The following is a 23,935-nucleotide window of genomic DNA, read 5'->3' on the forward strand; positions in this document are numbered from 1 at the left end:
GCTTCACAGCATGCCCAGGCCTGGGTAACTAGTAACGCACTCTCCCCCCCCCCCTCCCAACCCCCCCGCCCCCCTCTTCAGCACTACTGAAAGAGACTGAAGGCTTTCGTTATTCTTCCCTGAGCTACAGTAATTTCATGAAAATTCCTAACCTACAATAAACACCTCTTATTCTATTCTGCTCATATTTAAAACATGTTATCACTAAACATAAAAAGTTACAGTGATAAAATGTTTTAAATGTTTTTCTGTGTCTGTGTTTTTCTTTCTTTCCTACTTTAGTTTTTTTTATTTAAACTTTTTTTAAACTTTGATTTAAAAAACAAAAAGAAAAACATTTAATTGGTATAGTGTATGTTGTTGGAAATGTCAGATATCTACCACTAGGGGCAGTGTGACAGATCTTGTAAGACTTATGCTGAAAATACCAGTAATGACATAGAGGTCTCTTTACTCAACTTTGGATGGAGATAAAGTACCAGACAATCACCTCTTAACTGTCATTTTTCAAACCCAGCCTGTGACATGGCAGTTAGGATCTGATTAGCTGGTACTTTATCTCCGGCCACTTTAACCACATCCAGAACTTAGTAAATAGACCTCATTAGAAGCAAGTGGATAGAAAATCCTAAAAGACTGGATTCTCAATATGTCGGTTTAGCTGTATATGTGTGAGCTTATAATGATTTCCTTTTTCACATAGCCAAACTTGTTCTCTTCTCCTTTTTCTTTACTAGACTAAACTTGATTTATAAAACTAGTATAAATAGACCAGATTTGTACTAAAGGGGGGTACTCACAGAGCGATCGCTGCTTAAAATCTAAGCAATCTGACTAGATTGCTTCGATTTTAAGCATGATCGCTCCGTGTGTACCCCTCACAGCGATAGCGATGCGCAGCCCCGCACATCGCTATTGCTGGTGCTAGATTGACCTGCATGCAGGTCAATCTAGCAGGTCGCTCACTTCACCCGCTGGGTGAAGTAAGCGCCCCTCCCCCCCGCACGCTCAGCACACATCGCGCTGTGCGGAGCGGGGGGAGAGATGTGTGCTAAGCGAACCGCTCAGCACACATCTCTCCACAAATCGGCCCGTGAATATGGCCCTTAACTGTTTGAGAAGAGGCATCTAAATAGCCATCATCAAATGTCTAAAACAGTATAGTACTATTAGTATTATCATCATCATCCTAACAATACACTGTCTTGGCACAGTTCATAGGTATTGAGTAATAGTACCAGTAAAACCTATTAAAAAAAAAAAATACCGGTAAATAACAATACAAAGTAATGATCAAATCTGAAAATTATTTTTATTAAAGCATTATTAATTTAGAATTCTATCTTTATGTATTTTAATATTTCAGCACTAGCATATCATGAAATGAAAGAATTGTTTTGTGTATGTCTACATGTATATTATTTTTACAACACAAGGGGGCGCTGGTCAGCAAAAAATGACAAGTGATGCAAGTATACAGCAGTCTAAAAGGAACATTGCAAATCATAGAATAAATATGTGGAAATTTAACTGTCACAATATGCAAACACTGTTAACCATTGATCACGCTTTACATGCACTGTATAAACAAAGATACCTTTATAATTGCTGATATTTTCCAATTCAAATTGTTGAATGAAATTCTACACAACATTTTCACCAACCTGTGTCCTGTGCCATATGACTGAAGCCCTGGAATGACCTAATTTGTTCCGACAAGGCCCTTTATCATAATGTATGAGCAGGAAATCATCCTGGTAAAGCAAAAATATATTATATTTAACAAGAATAAAAATTAAATCTGCACTTAAAAATGATAACACATTTTTTTATATTACTTTGCTAATATTCACCATGTTGATTTAAATGCTTACAATGTGTTGGAATAATAGAGTAGCCCAACAAGGCCTGCCATGTTTTAAACTGGAAAACCAAACCAATCGTATTGATTGAGGAAATATGCTTTTTTGTTTAGCACAAGATGTGGGAAGATCTGATATCAGAACCGCCCCCCAATTTATGGAAAATCTTATTTTTTGCGTGTGTTACCGTTACTATCTGGTTCTCACCAGACAACAATTACAAAGTGGGGATATTGTTTGAAAGAGGCGACTCCCTTCTCTCAAAACAAAGGTGTCCCAGATGTGTTTTGGCTAGTATGGGTGAGGTAGTGTACAATGGGGTTAGAGTTAGACTGCACGAAGGGATGGTTAGAGTTAGACTGCAGGAGGGGACGGTTAGGGTAAATGCTTACCCGGAAGCCACCGCCATTCTCAGAGTTAAGGCCCGTACACACTGGCCGATATATCGCCCATTCTCTTGAACGGGCGATATATATCGCGGGTCCGTCGGCCAGTGTGTACGGCCGATAAGTCTGTGAACTCAGTCGTTCACAGACGTATCGCGTCGGCCCCGCAGCACAGCGGACGCCCAATATATCTAACGCTGTGTGTGTACGGCGGTCGGCCGACAGCCCGTACACATGCAGCGGAGGCCGGCGGTGATTGACAGCTGAACTGGGCGGGCGTGTGTACACGCCCGCCCAGTTCATGACGTCAGTCCCCGATGGATCGGGCAGTGTGTATGCTCAACACACTGTCCGATCCGTCCATAGATATATCTGCAGATCAATTGATCTGCAGATATATCTTTCCAGTGTGTACCCACCTTTAGGATTTTGTTCGTTGTGATCCCGACTACCGGGATATCATAACAAAATCCCCACCCCCCAGGTGTACAAATGCAATTGTAGGGGTGAAAGGTCGAGCAGTATCCTGTACCAATATACATACAATGAATGTTTTCTGTAGCATAAGGTAGCAATACCTACTAGGGAGTCGCATCATTTGAAAAAGGGGAGACCACTCTTTCAGTTGTGGGTGCCCCTAAATTTAAGAGTGTGGGAGATCTTCCCCTATCCCTTTGCTCCATGATTTTCTGTAGTGCAGGGGACATTGCGTGGTGATCCAACTAATCACAATGCAACAACTTCTGTGGGGGCATCTAATTTCAAATCTAATTTCAAACACGTGTGTGCCATCCAGATACCATGGTGGGACTTATATAGGGACTTTATTTCCATACGCTCATGCTTTTTACTCAGGACTGGGAGGTATGGTATTCTTTTTTTTTTTTTTGGGAGGGGGGGGGGGGCAGCCATCACTGCGGAGGATGAGAGGGACTGGTCTGCAATCTTAAGATGTATGTGAAGGGCAAGTCCTGCTTGATTTTTGACAGCAAATTGGTTAAAAAAAATATTATACAGGTTTGAGTATCCCTTATCCAAAATGCTTGGGACCAGATGTATTTTGGATATCGGATTTTTCCGTATTTTGGAATAATTGCATACCATAATGAGATATCATGGCGATGGGACCCAAGTCTAAGCACAGAATGTATTTATGTTTCATATACACCTTATACAAACAGCCTGAAGGTCATTTTAGCCAATATTTTTAATAACTTTTTGCAATAAACAAAGTGTGTGTACATTCACACAATGAATTTATGTTTCATATACACCTTATACACACAGACTGAAGGTCTTATAATACACAAAGTTATTAAAAATATTGTATTAAACAAAGTTTGTGTACATTGAGCCATCAGAAAACAAAGGTTTCACTATCTCAGTCTCACTTAAAAAATTCCGTATTTCGGAATATTTGGATATGGGATACTCAACCTGTATTAACATTTCACAGGGTTCGGGAACGTTGGAGAACTTTTACTGCCCGTTCACACAGGTGTGTTAGGAATATGGGTAAAATACATGAAAATTAAGTTTTCATGCATTTTAGATGCTTTTTAGTCATGCATTTGTAATGAATTTTCATGTGTTACACAATATGTTGTACGGTTAGTGAGCGTTGATGCATAAGAATTAGGTTGTGCAACGGTCTAACATTTTTAAACCGGCATTAAAAATGCAGAATGCAATTGTTGTAATGACACTATTGGACTGTAAAGTACTGTTCATGCATTTATATATTTGTGAAAAGCACAGAAACACCATATACAGTAGGTGTGAACGAGTCCTTAAACAAAAAGTGTATCAAACAGAATTGGAAGTACGTAAATCGAGAGTATGGTGCTCCAAAACTGCGTGCAGGCCAAACTCACAAAGAACATCATTCATTAAATGGCTATGACTGTGAGTAACTGGGGCATACTTGCCTGACCCTCTCCATGAGGGAGAAAATGCTCTGTTCCTGGACTTTCCTGGTAATGTATGATTTCCATCACCTGTGGTGACCTAGTTATTTCATAAGAAAGGGGTTTCACCACAGGTGATGGCAATCATACATTACCAGGAAAGTCCAGGAACAGAGTATTTTCTCCCTCATGGAGAGGGTCAGGTAGGCAAGTACGAACTGGGGCTCTTTTCTGTCACAATCCCTGCAGTTTCTCTTCCATGCCTGGGGTGTCGGCCTCTGCTCTGGTGCTTCAGCAATCTAGTCTGTATCTGTAGCTTGATAATTAGCCGTTACCGCAGCTGTGAGCAGCACCTGAATTCCCTATATAGATCAGCCAAACAAGCTCCCTGTTGTCAGCTCATTATGTCAAGTATGCCTCAGTGTCTGCACTTTTTGGATCATGCTACTAGCAAACACACCCTGTGCTCTCCTGCCGACTCTAGGTCCTGGTCTTGTGTAACCTGCTATCCTCATGTGAGTTATCTTGGCACTACTCTGCACCCTCAGTGTGTAATATATTCGCTAATTGGGACTTTGTTCATTGGCTTCACACAAGTCTACATTTGTTTGACTGGACTTCACCTTGCATCACTTACTGCATCCTGCAATTAACTATTCTGAACTACATCATTGTAATTTTTGCCTCTACAGTAACTATCTGGATTTGCTACCTGTTTATTTTACTGCCTAAAACCTTCACTTGCCAGTTCTATATGGACACTGTCAAATATTCAGTCTTCAGTGTACTTCAGCCACAGTTATCAAATATTCATTCTTCAGTGTCCTTCAGTCACAGTTATCAAGTAATCATTCTTCAGTGTCCTTCAGTTACAATTATCATGTAATCACTGTTCAGTGTACTTCAGCCACAGTTATCAAGTATTCATTATTCAGTGTCCTTCAGCTACATTTATCAAGTAATCATTCTTCAGTGTCCTTCAGTCCCAGTTATCAAACATTCATTCTTCAGTGTCCTTCAGTCACAGTTATCAAGTATTCAGTCTTCAGTGTCCTTCAGTCACAGTTGACAGGGATTCAGTCTTCAGTGTCCTTCAGTCACAGTTGACAGGGATTAAGTCTTCAGTGTCCTTCAGTCACAGTTATCAAGTATTCATTCTTTAGTGTTCTTCAGCTACAGTTATTAAGTATTCATTCTTCAGTGTTCTTTAACCACAGTTATCTAGTATTCATTCTTCAGTGTCCTTCAGTCATAGTTATCAAGTATTCATTCTTCAGTGTTCTTTAACCACAGTTATCAAGTATCCTGTCCTCTAAGTGATCTCTTTAACAGTATTTCTTTCATTTGTGTCTTCAGCCAGCGTCTTCAGACTGTGGAATTTCAATGCATCATCTGTAAACTACTCTATTTGGACTTATACCATAGTTGTGACTGGACTTTTACAGAGTAACAGAGAGAGAAGAACATTACCTTTATTTTACTGATCACAGTAGCGCCCCTGGAAGCAAGGGCATAGCTACCATAGGTGCAGGGGATGCGGCTGCTATGGGGCCCGAGTCGTCTCTGGGGCCAGAGCCTTCCCCTGCACCCACTCTCACGGACTCTCACTGCGGCTGCAGCACGCCACCCACCACTCGCCTAGTATAGATTTGGTGTCGCGACATCAGCTGCTCACACTTTGCTGTCTCACCGGCAGGTCAGGCAGCCATGTGATAGTCAGAGCTGACGTCATTCTGAATCCGACCAGCAGCCAATCAGGAGCAGCTGCTGTAGTAGCTCTGAGTCCTGATTGACTGGCAATAGGCGCAAGATTCTGAATGACAGCACCGCTGAGTCTGACTTTAGTTATGGCCGGGGCACGGCATGCAGAGCTGCGGAGTGCGGACTTCCCTTCTACCTCGCGGTGCAGCTGCTGTTTTCACCTTCTGTGACCTCCTCCACTCTCCTCCCAGGTACTTATTTGTGGCTATAGTACAAAAAAAAACCTATATCAAAGCCCAGTTCAGGGGGTTCTAGAGCCGGATCAGGTCAGGTCTCCTGTGAACTCCCCTTGAAGGTTTATTGGCCCCTCACAGGTCTATGCGGGATGATTGACAGTCTGGTCCCTCCCAGGGGACCAGCCATCTTACTGCATATGGCAGCTAGTGTCTCTAATCCTCCCTGCCTCTCTCTGTAAGTCTCTGTGTTCCCACCCCCTGACAGCAGCACACTGTTGCAGTCACACTGTCTCTGGAGAATGGACAGCAAGAGAGAAGTGTTCCCCAGGGGGCAAATCTGTGCAGTTGGGGCGGGGGGAAGGAATTCTGCTATGGGGCCCCAAATGGCATAGCTACGCCCCTGCCTGGGAGTAAAGCAATAGTGGGCAGATATGTGTCTAATGTGTTTGTGAACACTGTAGGCTAAAATCATCTGTTATTACTTTTGTACATCAGAAAATCTGACAGATACAGATATACTCACATCCAGCGACTCCAGACAGTACCAGCAGAAGGCATGCTTGCAGTTCTTACACATCATCTGGGCACAGCCCTCGTCTCGTTCTATGTAGACTTTACACTTAGGACAACGTTTAATTGGTACGTCAACTTCTATCATTTTTAACGCAGAGCTGAAAGAACAGAAACGAAGATTGAAGCACAAAAATATCACTTATAGGTCATTGACAAGAGAACTGTAACATGTATGTACAGTATATGTGCTAGGATCTACTAGCAAGTCTCTCTTCCCTTTAGAATGAGCCCTGCCCACCTCACGCACCCTGGGAGGCGACACTGCTTGCATGCCCATAGTTCCGACCCTGATGTACTGTACTCTATAGAATATGTATCCAGAGAACTATCAAAGCATTAACCATTTAAAGAGAAAGTAAAATAGCCATTGAAGAAAGAGTAGTCGCAACACACTGGTGGGAATTATAAAATGCAACTTTTGTTTATAGCTATTTAAAATAAAAGTTACTGTAACTGGTGTTCAAAAGCAAATGTGTAAAACGGAACAGGAAAAATGGACAAAAGTATTAAAATAGTGGTTGTGTTGTTGTAAAGCACGGATATGTATAGACTGAAAAATCCAACAACATTGCTTGACGTTCTTCCTGTTTGACAGAAACACAATAGGAATATATAAACCTCCAAACTGGACTGAGCATTAGAGAGGTGCCATTAGATACACTATGACATTTTGTCTAGAGATGAGTGGGTTGGGTTTTACTCGGTTCTCATAATGGCATCTTATTGGCTCGTGGATGTCTCTTGTTTTGGAAAGTCAATAAGATGACGTTTTGAGAACCGAGTAAATCCAAGTAAAACCCAAACCCGCTCATCTCTAATTTTGTCACAACACACTAAAAACTAGAGCACTAAACCAATGGCGTCATAACGGGGGTGCAGGAGGTGTGGGCTGCTTCCGGGTGTCACCCTTCCAGGGGGTGACATCACAATGCCGACTCCTCCACTGTGACAGGAACCGGGTGCTGCAATGTGTTATTAATCTGTAGCACTCGCCTCCTGTCACTGAAAAGGAGCCGGCAGTGCTGGAAGAGTCTCCGGAAGCAGCCGGCTTGCCCCTCAGGTGAGGTAATTGGGAGCTTCCCCCGTGATGCAACGGCTCCTTTAGTGAGGTCAATGGGGCTCACGTTAGGCCACACACCTTTTATGTGCGCCTTCGGCATGCGCAAGGGGTCTCTTGGCCGCACCAGGTGTCACAGACCCTCGCACCAAACATCTTTCCTGGAGTTGTACCCTGAAGCTGTTAATATATTCGATACAAAGGTCTGCATTAATTCTACACAGAATGTATTGTCATAACCAACATTTCTTTTTTACATACTATGCCTGACTCTTAGTAGCATGTAATGTGTACACAGCTCCAGCTGCTGTGAATAGGGTGCAACCATAATGCTAATGCAACTGAAGAAACCGTTAGCCATCTAGGTCACTATTAGCTGATAAAAGTCTCTCTACCTTGATTCCCCAGGCAGAAAGGTGATCGGCATATTTTCCTGACAGCCTTGTCCTGGGTGCCAATTGGCCTTACAAGATGAGCAGAATTCGATGTCACAAGATGTGCACTGTACCAGCTGTGGATTCTGTGGTCCTTGCTCCTGTAATTTGCATACCGCTTGGCAGGACGATGAGGGACACCAAGTCCTACACGGATCCAAAAGTACTTCTATAAAGACATATAAAAATCACTTATTGGTAAGTAACTTGGGACCTTATTCAGTAAGGATTGCAGATTCTGCTTTTTAGCAGAATCTGCAATCGCATGTTGGGGCCGCCCATCCTAGGGCAAGGCCGCCCAGCATTCGCTCTGCCGCTCACCCACTGTAACTGCGATCGCACCACAATTTCAGCGTAATTACAGAAAGTGTGGATGCCTCCTGCTGGCGCAGCCTCTGTCTGTCAATCAGGCAAAGGTGAGCCAACCGCATTAACTGCGGGCGCATGCGCAGGAGGGGACCTGTACATGCGTATGCAGGTCCAGTCGTTGATTTTGCGGCTGCATCAACCTGAAACAGCCCCTTACTATATAATATTTCATATGTACACTGTCAAATAATTAACTGACACTATAAAACAAATTAAAGACAGGTCTTTTACTCTGGTGTGGTATGAAAGGTCGACAGTAACTAGGTCGACAGGTCAAAAGGTTGACATGAGTTTTTTTATTTTTTTTGGTGTCGTTTTCTCCGTACAGTGACCGGGAACTCCAATTAGTGCACCATGTCCCCTCGCATGACTAGCTTCCCTCGCAATGCTTCGGGCAAGGTGCCTCGCTCTGCTACCGCTGCGCTCGGCACAGGTTACTATTCCCAATCGTAGTCCGCGTGGATTATTAAGTATAAAAAGTTCACAAAAGAAAAATAAATTGTGAAAAACTCATGTCGACCTTTTGACCTGTCGACCTAGAACATGTCGCCCTAGAGACCCTGTCGACCAATAGTGGTCAACCTAGTTACTGTCGACATAGAAACCGGATCCCCTTTAACTTCCATCACACCAATGCCTGCAACATGGGTGGAGCAGCTACAGTACTGCTTGAATCTTTCTGCAGAGAGCGAATGGTTAAAAATAAGGTAACAAAATGGAGTTTGAAGTACTAGAGGATAGGCCAGGCAACTGGAAGAAGAACAACTTGAATTGGTGCATTCTTAATCTTCCCCATTAAACTATTGCCATTCCCTTCTCACTGATCTTCCCCCCAAACCAGATTTTCACATATGTAGTATAAAACTCATTAAAGGGGAGATTTAACAACGAGTGATATTCTTGTTATTACTCATTATGAATGATAAATGGTGCTCCAGCCAATCATCTCCTGTCATGTGTTTAAGAAATGACAGCTAGGAGCTGATTGGCTGGAGCACCATTTGTCATTCGTAAACGAGTAATAACAAGAATATCACTCGCTGTTAAATCTGCCCCTGTGAACTCCACCGGATTTCCCTCACCAACGGGTCTATGTACTAAGCTTTGGAAAGACATAAAATGGATGGAGATAAAGTACCAGCCAACCAGCTCCTAACTTGTTTTTCAAACACAGTGTCACGATCCGGGTATCTGGACGCCATTTCTTACCCATTAGATGCCTCCTAAGGCTGGCTCAGCGCTCCAGGACCGGATCCCATCTGTTATCCTGATGTGTACATTCCTGTATCCTCTCCTGTCACTCTGGGACGCTGTCACAGTAAACGCCATATTACACCTGGCATGGCGTCTCCCGCGGCCTCCGCCGCCGTCCCTGAACTTCTGCATGCAGAGTGTCTGAGTGGCGATTACGTCAGCCGCGGCCTCCGCTGTGTCCGCGTGGTTGGATGTGCATCTGTCAGCCTGGCGCCTCCTGTCTCCGGTGGCCGGCGCCGCCATTACTGTTTTCATTACCACATGGATTACAAACCAAACTTCCCTCCAAGTGTCTGCATGGGCGCAGCCATCTTGGATTCTGTCAGCTGATCATTTCCACCAATCTGTTCTCAGTATTGATAATCTGCATAATTGCCTAGCCAATCCCTTCCTTGCTGCAGGTATAAATACACTGTGCCTGAGCAAGGAAGGCGTCAGTGCTTTGGTTGTCAAACCTAGTTCCTGTTTGTCTCTCTCCTGTGATTGTCTTCCAGGTTCCAGCTCCTGTCTCAAGACTTCCACCATAGAGACCCGCACCAGCATTCCACCTGCGGTGTAGCCTGACTCTCCAATCCATTGTGGATTCATCTGTTTCCAGCTACAACATTACCTGCTTCCAGCTCAGCTTCCAGCAGAGTACAGCTTCCCTTAAAGGGCCGGTGTCCTTTCTACACTTTACCACTCTCCACCGGTATTATTATTTCTCCGCTCTCAAGTTCTACATTTCAGTTCATATTTCATCGCTCCCAAGTTCATTTATTATTTAACTGGTTCCAGCCAGTATCCACAGCAGCTGTTTTATCTTCAGCAACCCAGCTTTTCCTGGAACACCAGCTGGCACAATCCTGGGTTATCTCCATTGCTACAGTCGGGCCTGGTAAGGACTTTCCATCTAGAAGATCATAAGAACTATCTCACACTACCAGTGCCCTGTGGCTCCTGCCATCCTGTAGTACCCAGGAACTGTATTTATTCTTTGCTGACTTTTACGTTTTCTTTTACTGCTGCTGTGTTGCGGAGTTGTCATAATAAACATCATTGACTTTTATCCAAGTTGTCGTGGTCACGCCTTCGGGCAGTTATTATTCATGTTACTTACATGTCCAGGGGTCTGATACAACCTCCCAGGTTCCGGTACATCTCAGCCCCTACAACTGAGGCTGCCTCCCGTCAGCTCAGGCCCTCAGTTGTGACACACAGCCTGTAACATGGGAGTTAGGAGCTGATTGGCTGGGACTTTATCTCTCTGAAAGTAGAAGTCTTCACACAAAGTGATCAAAGATAGACTTCTGGCATTGGACTGTTTGGTAGTGCTGAGTGTATAGGATCCAACTCAGTGCTGTATCAGGTTGGCTGTAAGTACACCCACATTGTGTACTGGGAGATAAACAGGGATATTCACCTGTACGTACATATACATATCTATGTGACAGCACTGCTCCTAGTCATACACTTGGTAAAATAACCATCATCATTATCAATACACACTTACACCATCCCTACACATGGCGCAAGCGATCTACCTGAAGATAGATGGAACTCTGAATTCACAGCTCAGCATTGCCCGTCATGCTGTCAACACAGTACAGGTGAAACTCAGAAAATTAGAATATTGTGCAAAAGTTTATTTATTTCAGTAATTCAACTTAAAAGGTGAAACTAATATATTATATAGACTCATTACAGGTAAAGTGAGATATTTAAAGCCTTTATTTGTTATAATTTTGAGGATTGTGGCTTATACTGTAGCTTAAGAAAACCCCATATCCAAAATCTCAGACAATGCTGATTAGCAGAATTAGCTAACCTTACTGAATTGGCCCCAAAATCAATCAAAAAAGGATTTTAAATACAGAAATGCCGTCCCTCTGAAAAGTATAATCATGCATATGTACTTGGTTTGGGCCACTTTTGCATGAATTACTGCCTCAATGCGGCGTGGCATGGATTCTATCAGCCTGTGGCACTGCTGAGGTGTTATGGAAGACCAGGATGCTTCAATAGCGGCCTTCAGCTCTTCTGCATGGTTTGGTCTCATGTCTCTCATATATTCTAATTTTCTGAGTTTCACCTGTATGTGGTTAGTATACCAATCATCGGGATCCCTTGGTCACAATACAGACGCCCGTATCCTGATGGGGGCACCATACCGCCACAAGTATACTGGCGAGGTAGGGGATTCCCCCTCCATGGGTGTCCATGACACCCATAGAGGAAAAATAGAACTTGCGTGGAGATGCGCACCAAGCCCACAAGGGGCTTAGCTGCGCTCGCCCCCCTGCCGTCATTCCACCGCTCGGGATGCCGCTGTCGGTAAACTGACATTCGGCATCCCCTGCGGCGGTAAAACTTAATGAACCCTGTCAACACACCTAAGGCTACGGGCAACCATGCCGTTATCACTGAGTTACTCCACTTCGGCATGAAGTGGAGAAGTGGCTGGATTGCACACAACTCTAAATCCCCCCCTCTCCCCGCCACCACCGCCATTCCTTCACACAAACAGCGATAAGGTGCTAGTAATTCCTGGTGGCTGAATGAGAAAGTACAGTGTAAATAAGAGCATTCAGTGCTGGCCAGCTATAAGGTTATTGCACATACAAGTAATATGTTTGATACAGGGAGGGTCAGAGAAAATAGTAATGATGAATATTTAAACATTTCTAAATTGCTGCATGGTTTATGCGTTATGGAATACACATGATTCAGAATGGTCAGACACTTCAGGAAAGCTGACAGGTCCTCTTTACAAATGCCATTATTAATCCTTATGGGAATGCTGGATGAGAAGAGGAAGTCTCAAGTAAATTATTTAACCTTCTTTCAAATACGGTTATTATAATCAAAGCTGTGTGCTCAGAAAAGCCTGCTATTAAATGAATTATTCCGTTTTAGCACAGAGATGAAAGGACAGGGCAGTACGAGCAAAGGACCGGCTGGAGATTCATCAGATACATTTATGAATGTTTGATTTTCTAATCTTTGATCTGAACCACACTGAGAAGACAATTATGAAAATTCAATTGCATGGAAACGCAGCCTAAAATACTGAGTTTTTCTTGACTGTATTATTTATGATTATTATTATATGACCTCCCCTTTACAGAAAAGTTACCAAACTAGTATTTTGTCAGCTACTATGGAACTACAAGTTCCAGCATGCAAGTGACATCCTTTAGGAGAAAATATGTTTTACAATAGGACAGAAAGAGACAACTTATTGGCTAGATTTTAGTAAGAGGTTATAAAAATAATTACAAAAGCTGCTTAATTAAATCAATAATCTGTCTATAGTAGTATTCATTTCTAATTTTTTTCTTTAGGGGCTTGGAGGGTAAGATTATGTTCCCCATGACTTGGAGCGGGTGACTATAAAGTTACATTTAAAATGACCCCCTTCATCACATTGCCTCGACGCTCCCCTTCTCCCATACTGTTTATCAGTGCTCCTCACAGTGACTGAAGTGGATTAATTAGTGGCCATGTGAGCAGCAGAAGATATTTTCTTTTTATTCTAACGGGTCTTACTATCAAAAGTAAGTCCTGGATAAATTTATATAATGTGTCAGTATTAGGGATTTTAGAATCCACATGATAAAAGTTTCACCTTACAGTGGTACAGTAGGTGGGCTTACATTTCTGGTCAAACATGTACTAAGAAACCGTATTATTACTCCATGTTAAAAATTGTAGAAGTTAATTATAATAGTTCTGATTTTTAGTATACTTAGTGCTTGAAGTGTGCACCTGCTTTTCCTTTTTTTTTCTGTGTGACAGCATAGTAGCACCTCTTATGTTTCAAATTAGAATGTGCAATCCAGCCCCTCCCCCCTTTTTTCCCCTCTATATATGTGCATATATTGTACACTTGAAGGTGAGACTCCTGTCTGGACTAGCGCCCCACCCACTTGCCCTTAGGTGATTTTCATTTAGTGTATGGTCCTTGCTTAAAAGTCTACACATGGCATTATGAAAGGTAAATCCTGGATAAATTTATATAATGTGTCAGTATTAGGGATGTTGGGGAGTCACATGTTCAAGGTTCACCTTGCCGTGGTAGGTGGGCTTACATTTGTGGCCAAACGTACTAAGAAACCTTCTTATGTTAAATTGTAGAGTTTATTATGATAGTTCTCATTATTAGTATTCTTAGTGCTTGAAGTGTACACCTGCTTTTTTCTTTTTTTTATAACGGATCTCACGGCCTGTAGACACAAATCAAGCTGGAATGCAATTTATAGTGGATTAATATTTTCCCAAATATTTCTTATGTGGACCCTTCATTATATTTCTTGTATCCAGATGTTAGACATTAAAGGCTGCTATGTAAGTATAAGCAAACATGAAATCTATAAAATCTTATTAAAAAACCCTGTACTTGGCACTGATTCACATTTTATGTAATCATCTGGGGCTGTGCTAATTGCATAGAAGGGACTATGGGAAGATATATTGCACTAGTGTATGTACTTCCAATTTTTGCTTATTATTTCTATCTAATGTGAAGAAAATACAATTAATTGTATTACATTACATTACATTACATTACATTACAAGTCCATCTACTGTGTGACTGAGGCATCTGAATATCTTTATCTTGGAAACATCTAAAAATCCAAGCAACATTTAAACAGATGTAATGTTTGTCTATATACACACATTGTTAATCTTCTTTCTAATACCCCTTTCAGACCACCAGCAATAACCCTGGTTTTGCACATGAACACACAGCAACCCGGGTGCGCCACCTCTGGGATGTCTTACCGCTGATGTCACTAATCCGGCAATATGTCAGGTTGAAGCCGCAGTCTGAAAGGGGTCTCAAGCAGGCCGCACCCGGGAAAGAACCGTGTACAAGTACCGGGAGCAACCCGCTATTTTTGGTCTGAAAGGGGTATCATTATGCACACTCCTATGCATAATTCCCTTTACTACTCAGCTAACGTACTGGAGGACACTTCCGACGGCTCTCATCTCTGGATGACAGGCGACGCCTTTTCCCAAATCACAGGACTTAAATGATCTTTTCAGGACTTCTACACTAAAGGGCCGTATTCACGGGCCGATATGGGGAGAGATGTGTGCTGAGCGGTTTGCTCAGCACACATCTCTCCCCCCGCTCAGCACACATCGCGCGGGGGAAGACGGAGAGGGGGCTCTCATTTCACCCAGCGGGTGAAGTGAGCGACCTGTTAGATTGGCCTGCCATGCAGGCCAATCTAGCACGAGCAATAGCAATGCGTGGGGCTGCGCATCGCTATCGCTGTGAGGGGTACGCACGGAGTGAGTGCTTAGATTTTAAGCAGCGATCTAGTCAGATTGCTTCGATTTTAAGCAGCGATTGCTCCGTGAGTAACTCCCTTAAGAAACAGGCAATTTACCTTTTTCAAACTGCAATTTCTTATATCTCTGCATTATTTCAGCTGCAACCATGCATTCAATCTGTTAAAAAAAGGGAAAATATACATTAAATACAAATAATCAAAGTATATATGTATAATATAATCTATAAAATTATTCCTATGAGTAGTACCTTTGTTTCACACAAACTGCATTATTTATATGTAAAATCTATGAAACTACTATATGCAAAGTCAGCCATAACATTCATTTTATTGTAGGATGCTGTTCGGCAGTCCACTGCAGCATAATATTCTATGTGCAGAGTTATCTGCGATAAAGCACCACTTGGTTTAAAACCCATGAACTAGGGATGTGCGTAATATTTATAGAGCCATATAGGTAATAGTAGAAACCATTACAAGTAGGAAGCCAAATTATAGGCAAAGAGCTAGAGAGAAAAACACAAGTAAACATATGAAAGTTTCAAAAAAAAAAAAAAAAAATTCTACAAAAGTGATGATTAGTTACTGCAAACAGGAACCCAGTTGTAGTGTAATGTGCATGTATTTTATTATAAAAAATAATCAGAAAGTTAAGGACAACAAGGTTGGTATAATGGTAAGCATTATTGGCTTGATTGCACTAGGTATTGGGTTTAATTCCTACCATAGCCCAAACTGTTTGAGTATACTCTCTCCATGTTTGGGTGGGCTTCCTATGGGTACTCTTCCCACAATCTAAAACTGTATTGGTCGGTTAATTGGCTCCAGACAAAGAATAACCCTAGTATGAGTATACAGTGCAGGGCAAATAAACTCCACTGGGGTAAGGACTGATGCAACTGGTCAACTATTCTCTGTAAATTGCTGCAGAATATGCATGTGCTATATAAATAACTACAAAATCAACAATTCTATTTCTTAACATAGTCAGTTCCATAAATATTGGAAAATCGACACAATTCTCATATTTTGGGCTCTATACACCACCACAATGGATTTGAAATGAAACAAACAAGATGAGCTGTAACTGCAGACTTTCTGCTTTAATTTGAAGGTGAACGGTGTAGGAATTACAATGGTTTCTATGGGGTATATTCAATCGAAGTCGAAAGCTGATGTCTGTCGAAAAGACGGCAGTTTTCGACTTTTTTTTAAGTCAGAAGGGGTTCCGACCTATTCAATCTTACCCCAAATTATTCGAAAAGTCGAGAAATTCGACTTGTCTAAAAGCACGTGGATCGGCGGAATAGCTGCCGATCCACGTGCTTGTGTCAAAAACGGGGCCAAAACCTCGACCATCTCAATTCGACTTTAAAAAAAGTTGAAGTGAGATGCGGGAGCAGAGACCGGGAGAGTAGCGGGCAGCCAGATGGGGAGAGCAGCACCAGAGGATGTCACAGCCGCCGCTACAGCAGCATCCACCCGGCTCCAGCAAGCGAGACCTCGCTTGGTGGAGCCAGGTGGACGCTGCCGTGAGCGGCGGCAGTGATGCGGGGACAGGGAGAGGCAGGGAAATAGGGGGGGGGGAGGGAGGAGACACGCAGGCAGACGGGGGAGAGCAGCGCTACAGCAGTGGCTATATAGCCGCTGCGGTGGCGCTGCTCTCCCTCGTCTGCCCGTGGCTCTCCCCGGTCTCAGTTCCCGCTTCTCAATTCGACTTTTTTAAAAGTAGAATTGATATGACATTGAATAGCCCAGGTCGGATCCATTCTGACGAATGAATGCCGGAATGGATCAGAGTTCAATTGAATATACCCCTAAATGTGCCTCCCACTTTTTAAGGGACTAAAAGTAATGGGACAAACTAAACAATACTAAATCAAACTTTCACTTTTTAATACTTTGTTGCAAATCCTTTGCAGTCAATTACAGCCTGAAGTCTGGAACGCATAGACATCACCAGATGCTGGGATTCATCCCTGGTGATGCTCTGCCAGGCCTCTACTGCAAATGTCTTCAGTTCCTGCTTGTTCTTGGGGCATTTTCTCTTCTGTTTTGTCTTCATCAAGTGAAATGCATGCTCAATCTGATTCAGCTCAGGTGATTAACTTGGCCATTGCATAACATTCCACTTATTTGCCTTAAAAAAACTCTTTGGTTGCTCTCGCAGTATGCTTCGGGTCACTGTCCATCTGCACTGTGAAGCACCGTCCAATGAATTCTGAAGCATTTGACTGAATATGAGCAGATAATATTGCCCGAAACACTTCAGAATTCATCCTGCTGCTTTTTTCAGCAGTCACATTATCACTAAATACAAGGGATACATGCCCACACCATGACACTACCACCACCTTGCTTCACTGATGAGGTGGTATGTTTTGGATCATGAGCAGTTCCTTTGCTTCTCCATACTCTTCTCTTCCCATCACTCTGGTACAAGTTGATCTTTTTCTCATCTGTTCATAGTATGTTGTTCCAGAACTGTAAAGGCTTTTTTAGATGTTGTTTGGCAAACTCTAATCTTGTCTTCCTGTTTTTGTGGCTCACCAATGGTTTACATCTTGTGGTGAACCCTCTATATTTACTCTTGTGAAGTCTTTTCTTGACTGTTAACTTTGACACATATACACCTACCTCCTGGAGAGTGTTCTTGAGCTGGGCAACTGTTGTGAAGGGGTTTTTCTTCACCAGGGAAATAATTCTTCTGTCATCCACCACAGTTGTTTTCCGTGATCTTCCGGGTCTTTTGGTGTTGCTGAGCTCTCCGATGCGTTCTTTCTTCTTAAGAATGTTCCGAACAGTTGATTTGGCCACACCTAATGTTTTTACTATCTCTCTGATGGGTTTGTCTTGATTTTTCTGCTTAATGATGGCTTGCTTCACTGATAGTGGCAGCTCTTTGGATCTCATATTGAGTGTCGACAGCAACAGATTCCAAATGCAAATGTCACACCTGGAATCTACTCCAGACCTTTTACTTGCTTAATTGATGATGAAATAACGATGGAATAGCCCACTCCTGTCCATGAAATAGCTTTTGAGTCGATTGCCCCATTACTTTTGGTCCCTTAAAAAGTGGGAGGCACATATAGAAACTGTTGTAATTCCTACAGCGTTCACCTGATTTGTATGTAAATACCCTCAAATTAAAGCGGAAAGTCTGCAGTTAAAGCACATCTTGTTTGTATCATTTCAAATCCATTGTGGTGGTGTATAGAGCCCAACAATGAGAATTGTGTTGGTGTCCCAATATTTATGGACCTGACTGTGTGTATTACTGTAGTTGACCTCTAGGTTATACGGAAATTAACCTTTAAGGCAAATGAATGTTAGTTTTTCGCAACACATTCAGCTCAGCTGTAACTTTAACATAAATTACTTTGCATGTAAATGATTGCCCCTTTAAAAAAAAGTCAGAGTTCGGCTGGCATCCCGCATGGCTGCTGAACTCGGCGGCATTACATCCGGCCCCTTGTGTGCCACTTCACTTTCCTGGCATTTATACCAGTGCACTAAAGCCATACTTCCAGACTGTGCAAGCACAACCTCATATCATCTAATAAATGTCTAGTACAGGGCAAGGTTGTAAAATATATATTTTAAACTCTTGTAATGTGTACATGAAGCTGAATTTAAAAAATACACTCCAATGAATAAATCCAACAACTTTATTCACTACAGTCTCTACAAGTATTTTGTTTAAACACACAACATGTACTATGGCAGGAATTTGGATATATTTACTAAAAAGCCTTGTTTCAATTTAAAAGGGCAACAGTAATACACATAGAAGCAGGGGCGTTTCTAGAAAGGAGGAGGCCTGTGTGCAGGATCCGTCTGGGCCCCCTCCTCCCTACCTGGCAGCGCTGTACAGCACTAGCGCTGTCCCAGAGCCTAGAGCGCATGCGCAAATCACCGGGAAAATGGCGCGGTGGCCATTTTCCCAGTGACTTTCCTACTGCGCATGCACGAATCACCAATAATCAGTAGCGGATCTTTTGCCCGGGGCGCCGCCTTCCAGAGGGCGCTGGCGCCATCCGGAGGGCGCCGCACCATGGCAAGATCCGCCACTGCTGTGCCCTCCGCTGCCCGCTGTGTCCCCCGTCTGTGCCTCCTGTGAAGGGAACTAGACGCGTAGCGTCTAGTTTCCCTTCGTGGAGAGTACCTTTGCTGAACGGTGCGCGATGACGTCATCGCGCACCGCACAGCAAAGGTCCTCTCCACGAAGGGAACTAGACGCTACGCGTCTAGTTTCCCTTCGTGGAGAGGACCTTTTGCTGTGCGGTGCGTGATGACGTCATCGCGCACCGCTCAGCATTCAAGCGGCGCTACTAATGTACAGGGGACGTAACTGACCACGCCCCCTGTATTAAGCCACACCCAGTTTCCTGCCCAGGGCGCAGAGCGGGCTTGAACCGGCCCTGCCAATAATATGTTGTTGCGCCATTTCCCCACTGATTTCCGCAGCACAGCTGCTGCGCCACGGGATGCCGAAGGTTAAGTATTTAAATTAATGGGCTAAATAGGAATGTAAAAAAGCGCTTTCACCTTACATGTTTACAATAAATAGTGCTAACAACATCAACAATAAAATAGCTCAATAAAATTATAGCAGCACTCCAAAATATAGTGGCAGCCAAAGAGATTTTCTATTGACTCATATTTCGGTGAGTCACAAATAAAATGTTCGTTAGGGGTAAAACCTCTGCGCCCTCAGTGCTGTAGCAGTGACTAGTCTTTCAGTATAAATCTTTATAAGTTATGTGCGTACCAGACATTAGATGAGAGACTGCCCATATCAGTATCTTTGTAGGAACTCCTTTCCTCTGTCCTTTGTTCCTTATGTGGATGCCCTCATCAGGTGGTGCAGTCACATGGGCAGATAGAAAATTGTGTAAATAAAGTGCTCTTCTCATAAAGTGATAAGTGATATCGTGCAAATTTTAGTGAAAGCCACTATAAAAAACCGTGTGATTTTAAATTTAAATAATCTAGAGAGTCACGCTTGTGATACATGTGGGTTTAAAGAAAAACGGCAACTCACTTCTTTGAGAGCACTGCTCTTGCTGTGTGGTCTTCAATAGAAAGTGATACCTTAAAACCCAATTTTTCCCAATCGGGAAAAAGAGGAAACTAATAGTGTGATATCGTTTTAACAGTTTTTATTCACAATAACATACATGAAGATGGGTTCATGCAATTTAAAAATAGAAACATGCTTATCTGACAAAGTTCATCATTGGAGAGGTAGCAGCGAATACTCCAACGCGTTTCGTCCCTTTTCCGTCTTATGTGGGACTTCCTCAGGGGTAAGTGTAAGTCACCTTGCATCCTAGACACTTTTTAAATGCTCACTAATTGATTCCAATTAGTTCCGGATTGTCCGCGACCAGAAGTGTCTCTTGCGCATGCGCCACATTGCCGTAGTCTCGCGGCAGTCCACAGACTCGCGAGAATGTGCTCAAAGACTACAGCTCCCAGGATGCACGCGCGCTAAGTGCCACGTTATCATGGACACGCGAGACTGTGTTCAAAAAAACTTGAGCTCCCCGGATGCAAGTACGCTAGGTGCCACGATCTTGCGATATCCTGCACACAGTGCATTCCATGTATGGAGATTATAGGGCAAGTACACGATTCTAAGTTGTCATGTGACCGCCACTGGCGGGCACTCTCTCATCTAACGTCTGGTACGCACATAACTTATATAGAGTTATACTCAAAGACTAGTCACTGCTACAGCACTGAAGGCGCAGAGGTTTTACCTCTAACGAACATTTAAATTAATACCATACTGCACCCATTATAAATACCCCAGTGCACAGAAGCAACTCTTGTTTTGTGGGCATTACTATTGCCCTTGAGAATGGACCACTTTCAAAAACTAATCTTTAGTAAATATTCCCCTTAAACTCAGGTCTACTTGCCTCATTTTCTTGTAAATGGCCTCTCTTAGGGCAACCGGCATCTGGACAGCTGATTGCAGTTTCTAAACCTTCCTTGATAAGAAGTTCAATGTATTGTTTCAAACACTGTTGAGAAAAGAGAATGGGAACAATATTTATGTTTCATTATTAAGTGATTGTAATTAATACCACCACATCATGACTCAAGCTTCTTACCCGCTTTGGTTTTTTTAAGTAGCCAGTAACCAAAATATTGATGTAGCCGCCACAACGGTTTGCGCATTTACTTCTGGAAATGAATCCGCTTAATCTAAAAATACTACTGCCACTTTTTTCACCTCATTGTGCCCTTTAAACCAGTATGTGATGCTCCAGCTGATGGGAGCCTATAGGTACCAGCATGCCCAGTTAGTAAGTTTTATTAGATTCTCAGTTTGTATCGTACCCGGAGCTGGGGTCCAGGACAGGACTGGCTATGGCTAGGATGAATGAAGCAAGGTGGCAGAATAATACTGCTTCAAAGCGTATACGATCAGCATATCGCTCGTCGGGATCCCAGGTGTCACAATACCAACGCCGATATCCCGACTGGGGCACCATACCGCCGCCAGTATACCAGCTAGGTAGGTGATTTACCCTCTATGGGTGTCCACGACACCCATAGAGGGAGAATAGATCCTATGGTGAGCGTAGCTCACCACCGAGCCCACAGCGTGGCGAGCACAGCAAGTCCGCAAGGGTCTTCATTGCGCTCGCCCCCCTACCTGTATTCCACCGCTCGGGATGCGGATGTCGGTATACTGACCTTCGGCATCCTGTGCAGCGGGATACCATACTGATCCCCTTCAAAGGAACCAATATGGATTTGAAGGAGAGAGCGCAAATCTAGGTTAAACAGTATGCTGCCTGACTGTGGTAGCAATACTAGCCTAGTACAAATGAGTGCTTAGCGAGTACTAGATAGATCATTCTGTGAACACACTATGGGCCAGATGCATCATTGCTTGGAAGGGTGTGGTTCATCAAATCGACAGTATCTAGGTCGACAATGTTTAGGTCGACCACTATAGGTCGACAGTCACTAGGTCAACATGGATGGAAGGTCGACAGGGTTTCTAGGTCGACAGGTCTAAAGGTCGACATGAGGATTTTTTTTGTTTTTGGTGTCGTTTTCTTCGTAGAGTGACCGGGATCCCAAATTAGTGCACCGCTTCGCTCGCCATGCTTCGGGCATGGTGCCTTCGCTCCGCTACCGCTTCGCTCGGCACAGATTACCGTTCCAATCGTAGTCCACGTGGATCATTAAGTATGAAAAAATTCAAAAAAAGAAAAAAAATGTGAAAAACTCATGTCGACCTTTAGACCTGTCGACCTAGCACATGTCGACCTTTAGACCTGTCGACCTAGCACATGTCGACCTAGAAACCCTGTCGACCTTCCATCCATGTCGACCTAGTGACTGTCAACCTATAGTGGTCGACCTAAACATTGTCGACCTAGATACGGTCGATCTTCAGACCGGATCCCGCTTGGAAAGTGATAAAATGGAGAGTGAAAAAGTACCAGCCAATCAGCTCCTAACTGCCATTTTTCAAACACAGCCTGTGACGTGGCAGTTAGGAGCTGATTGGCTGGTGCGTTTTCACTCCCCATTTTATCACGTTCCAAGCGATGATGCGTCTAGCCCTATTACATGTGTATCTGCAGTAGCAGATGAATAACTTGGACAGAAAGTAGCAGCTCAGGACACAGGTGGTAGTAGTCAGTAGACTGTATACAGGAGGCTTGGAAGCAGGCTGGAAGAAGCACAGGTACAGCTGCAAGGTGCAGACAGCACACTGGTGTTGGTGGAAGCTGATGTATAGGGACAGCTGATAGATACACAGATGTACAGCTGATGTATAGGTAGAGGCGATACAGGATGAATCCAAAGATTAGGAACACTCAGGTAAATAATGCAGGTAACTTTCAGACGCTGGAGCTCAGGAACTAGAAACAGCTCCTGCCACAGGGGACAAGGAGTTCTAGGAGACTTATTGTACTGGCAAGGTACAGGTGTCAAGGGGCAGTTTAATTGAGGAGTTCTATCAGTGGATTGGATGTGTGAGTCATGTGCAGGGTAGGAATTACTCAGCTGACCTCAGACAAAATGGTGGCATCCTTGCTGCCCAGATTGCAGCTAGAGAAGAATCTTGACATGACTGGCCAGCTGACCTGCGCAAGCCAGTGAATCGGCAGTGCCAGTTAGTGTAGGAAGGTTTAAGTACCCATTTTGTGACAAAGTTTTATAGCAGCTCCAACTTCCATTATGTGAGCCAGTATCTATATGATTTATATAAGTTCTTTATCAATCAAACTGAATTAAGATCTACACTCCTCCCCTCTGCATCTCGATGACTCACGTCATCAACCACTCAAGTATGGTAATGTGCCAACATGAGAGCTTTGCCATTGCCAGTAAAGTGGTTAAATTGTCCCTATTAATTTAATGCCACAGTGAGCATGTAAATAAGTGCAAATATATTGTGCTTACTATATTTTACACGCTAACATTTTTGTGGAATTTCCGGTTAAATGAGAGAGAATGTTACAAGTGTACAAGAGGGAAAAATAAGAATTTACTCACCGGTAATTCTTTTTCTCGTAGTCCGTAGTGGATGCTGGGAACTCCGTAAGGACCATGGGGAATAGCGGGCTCCGAAGGAGGCTGGGCACTCTAGAAAGATTTAATGAGTACCTGGTGTGCACTGGCTCCTCCCACTATGACCCTCCTCCAAGCCTCAGTTAGGACACCGTGCCCGGACGAGCTGACATAATAAGGAAGGATTTTGAATCCCGGGTAAGACCCATACCAGCCACACCCATCACACCGTACAACTCGTGATACTATATCCAGTTTTACAGCATGAAAACAACAGAGCCTCTCAACAGATGGCTCAACAATAACCCTTTAGTTAACAAT

The 23,935-nt window shown here is 43.3% G+C and overlaps 1 protein-coding gene across 2 annotated transcripts in view; it reads right to left on the reverse strand.

Annotated features, from left to right (window-relative positions):
• RNF144A (ring finger protein 144A) overlaps window positions 1-23,935 on the reverse strand; it is a 97,237-nt gene that overhangs the window by 1,602 nt on the left and 71,700 nt on the right. For both annotated transcript variants that reach the window (XM_063915456.1, XM_063915455.1), the window contains exons 3-7: window positions 20,995-21,099; window positions 15,161-15,221; window positions 8,118-8,325; window positions 6,616-6,763; window positions 1,665-1,754 (exon numbers count right to left, since the gene is read on the reverse strand). In XM_063915456.1, coding sequence (XP_063771526.1) covers window positions 1,665-1,754; window positions 6,616-6,763; window positions 8,118-8,325; window positions 15,161-15,221; window positions 20,995-21,099 — 612 coding nt within the window. The remainder of the gene's footprint in view (window positions 1-1,664; window positions 1,755-6,615; window positions 6,764-8,117; window positions 8,326-15,160; window positions 15,222-20,994; window positions 21,100-23,935) is intronic.

The sequence above is a fragment of the Pseudophryne corroboree genome, chromosome 4 (assembly GCF_028390025.1).
Source record: "Pseudophryne corroboree isolate aPseCor3 chromosome 4, aPseCor3.hap2, whole genome shotgun sequence".
Taxonomy (NCBI): domain Eukaryota; kingdom Metazoa; phylum Chordata; class Amphibia; order Anura; family Myobatrachidae; genus Pseudophryne; species Pseudophryne corroboree.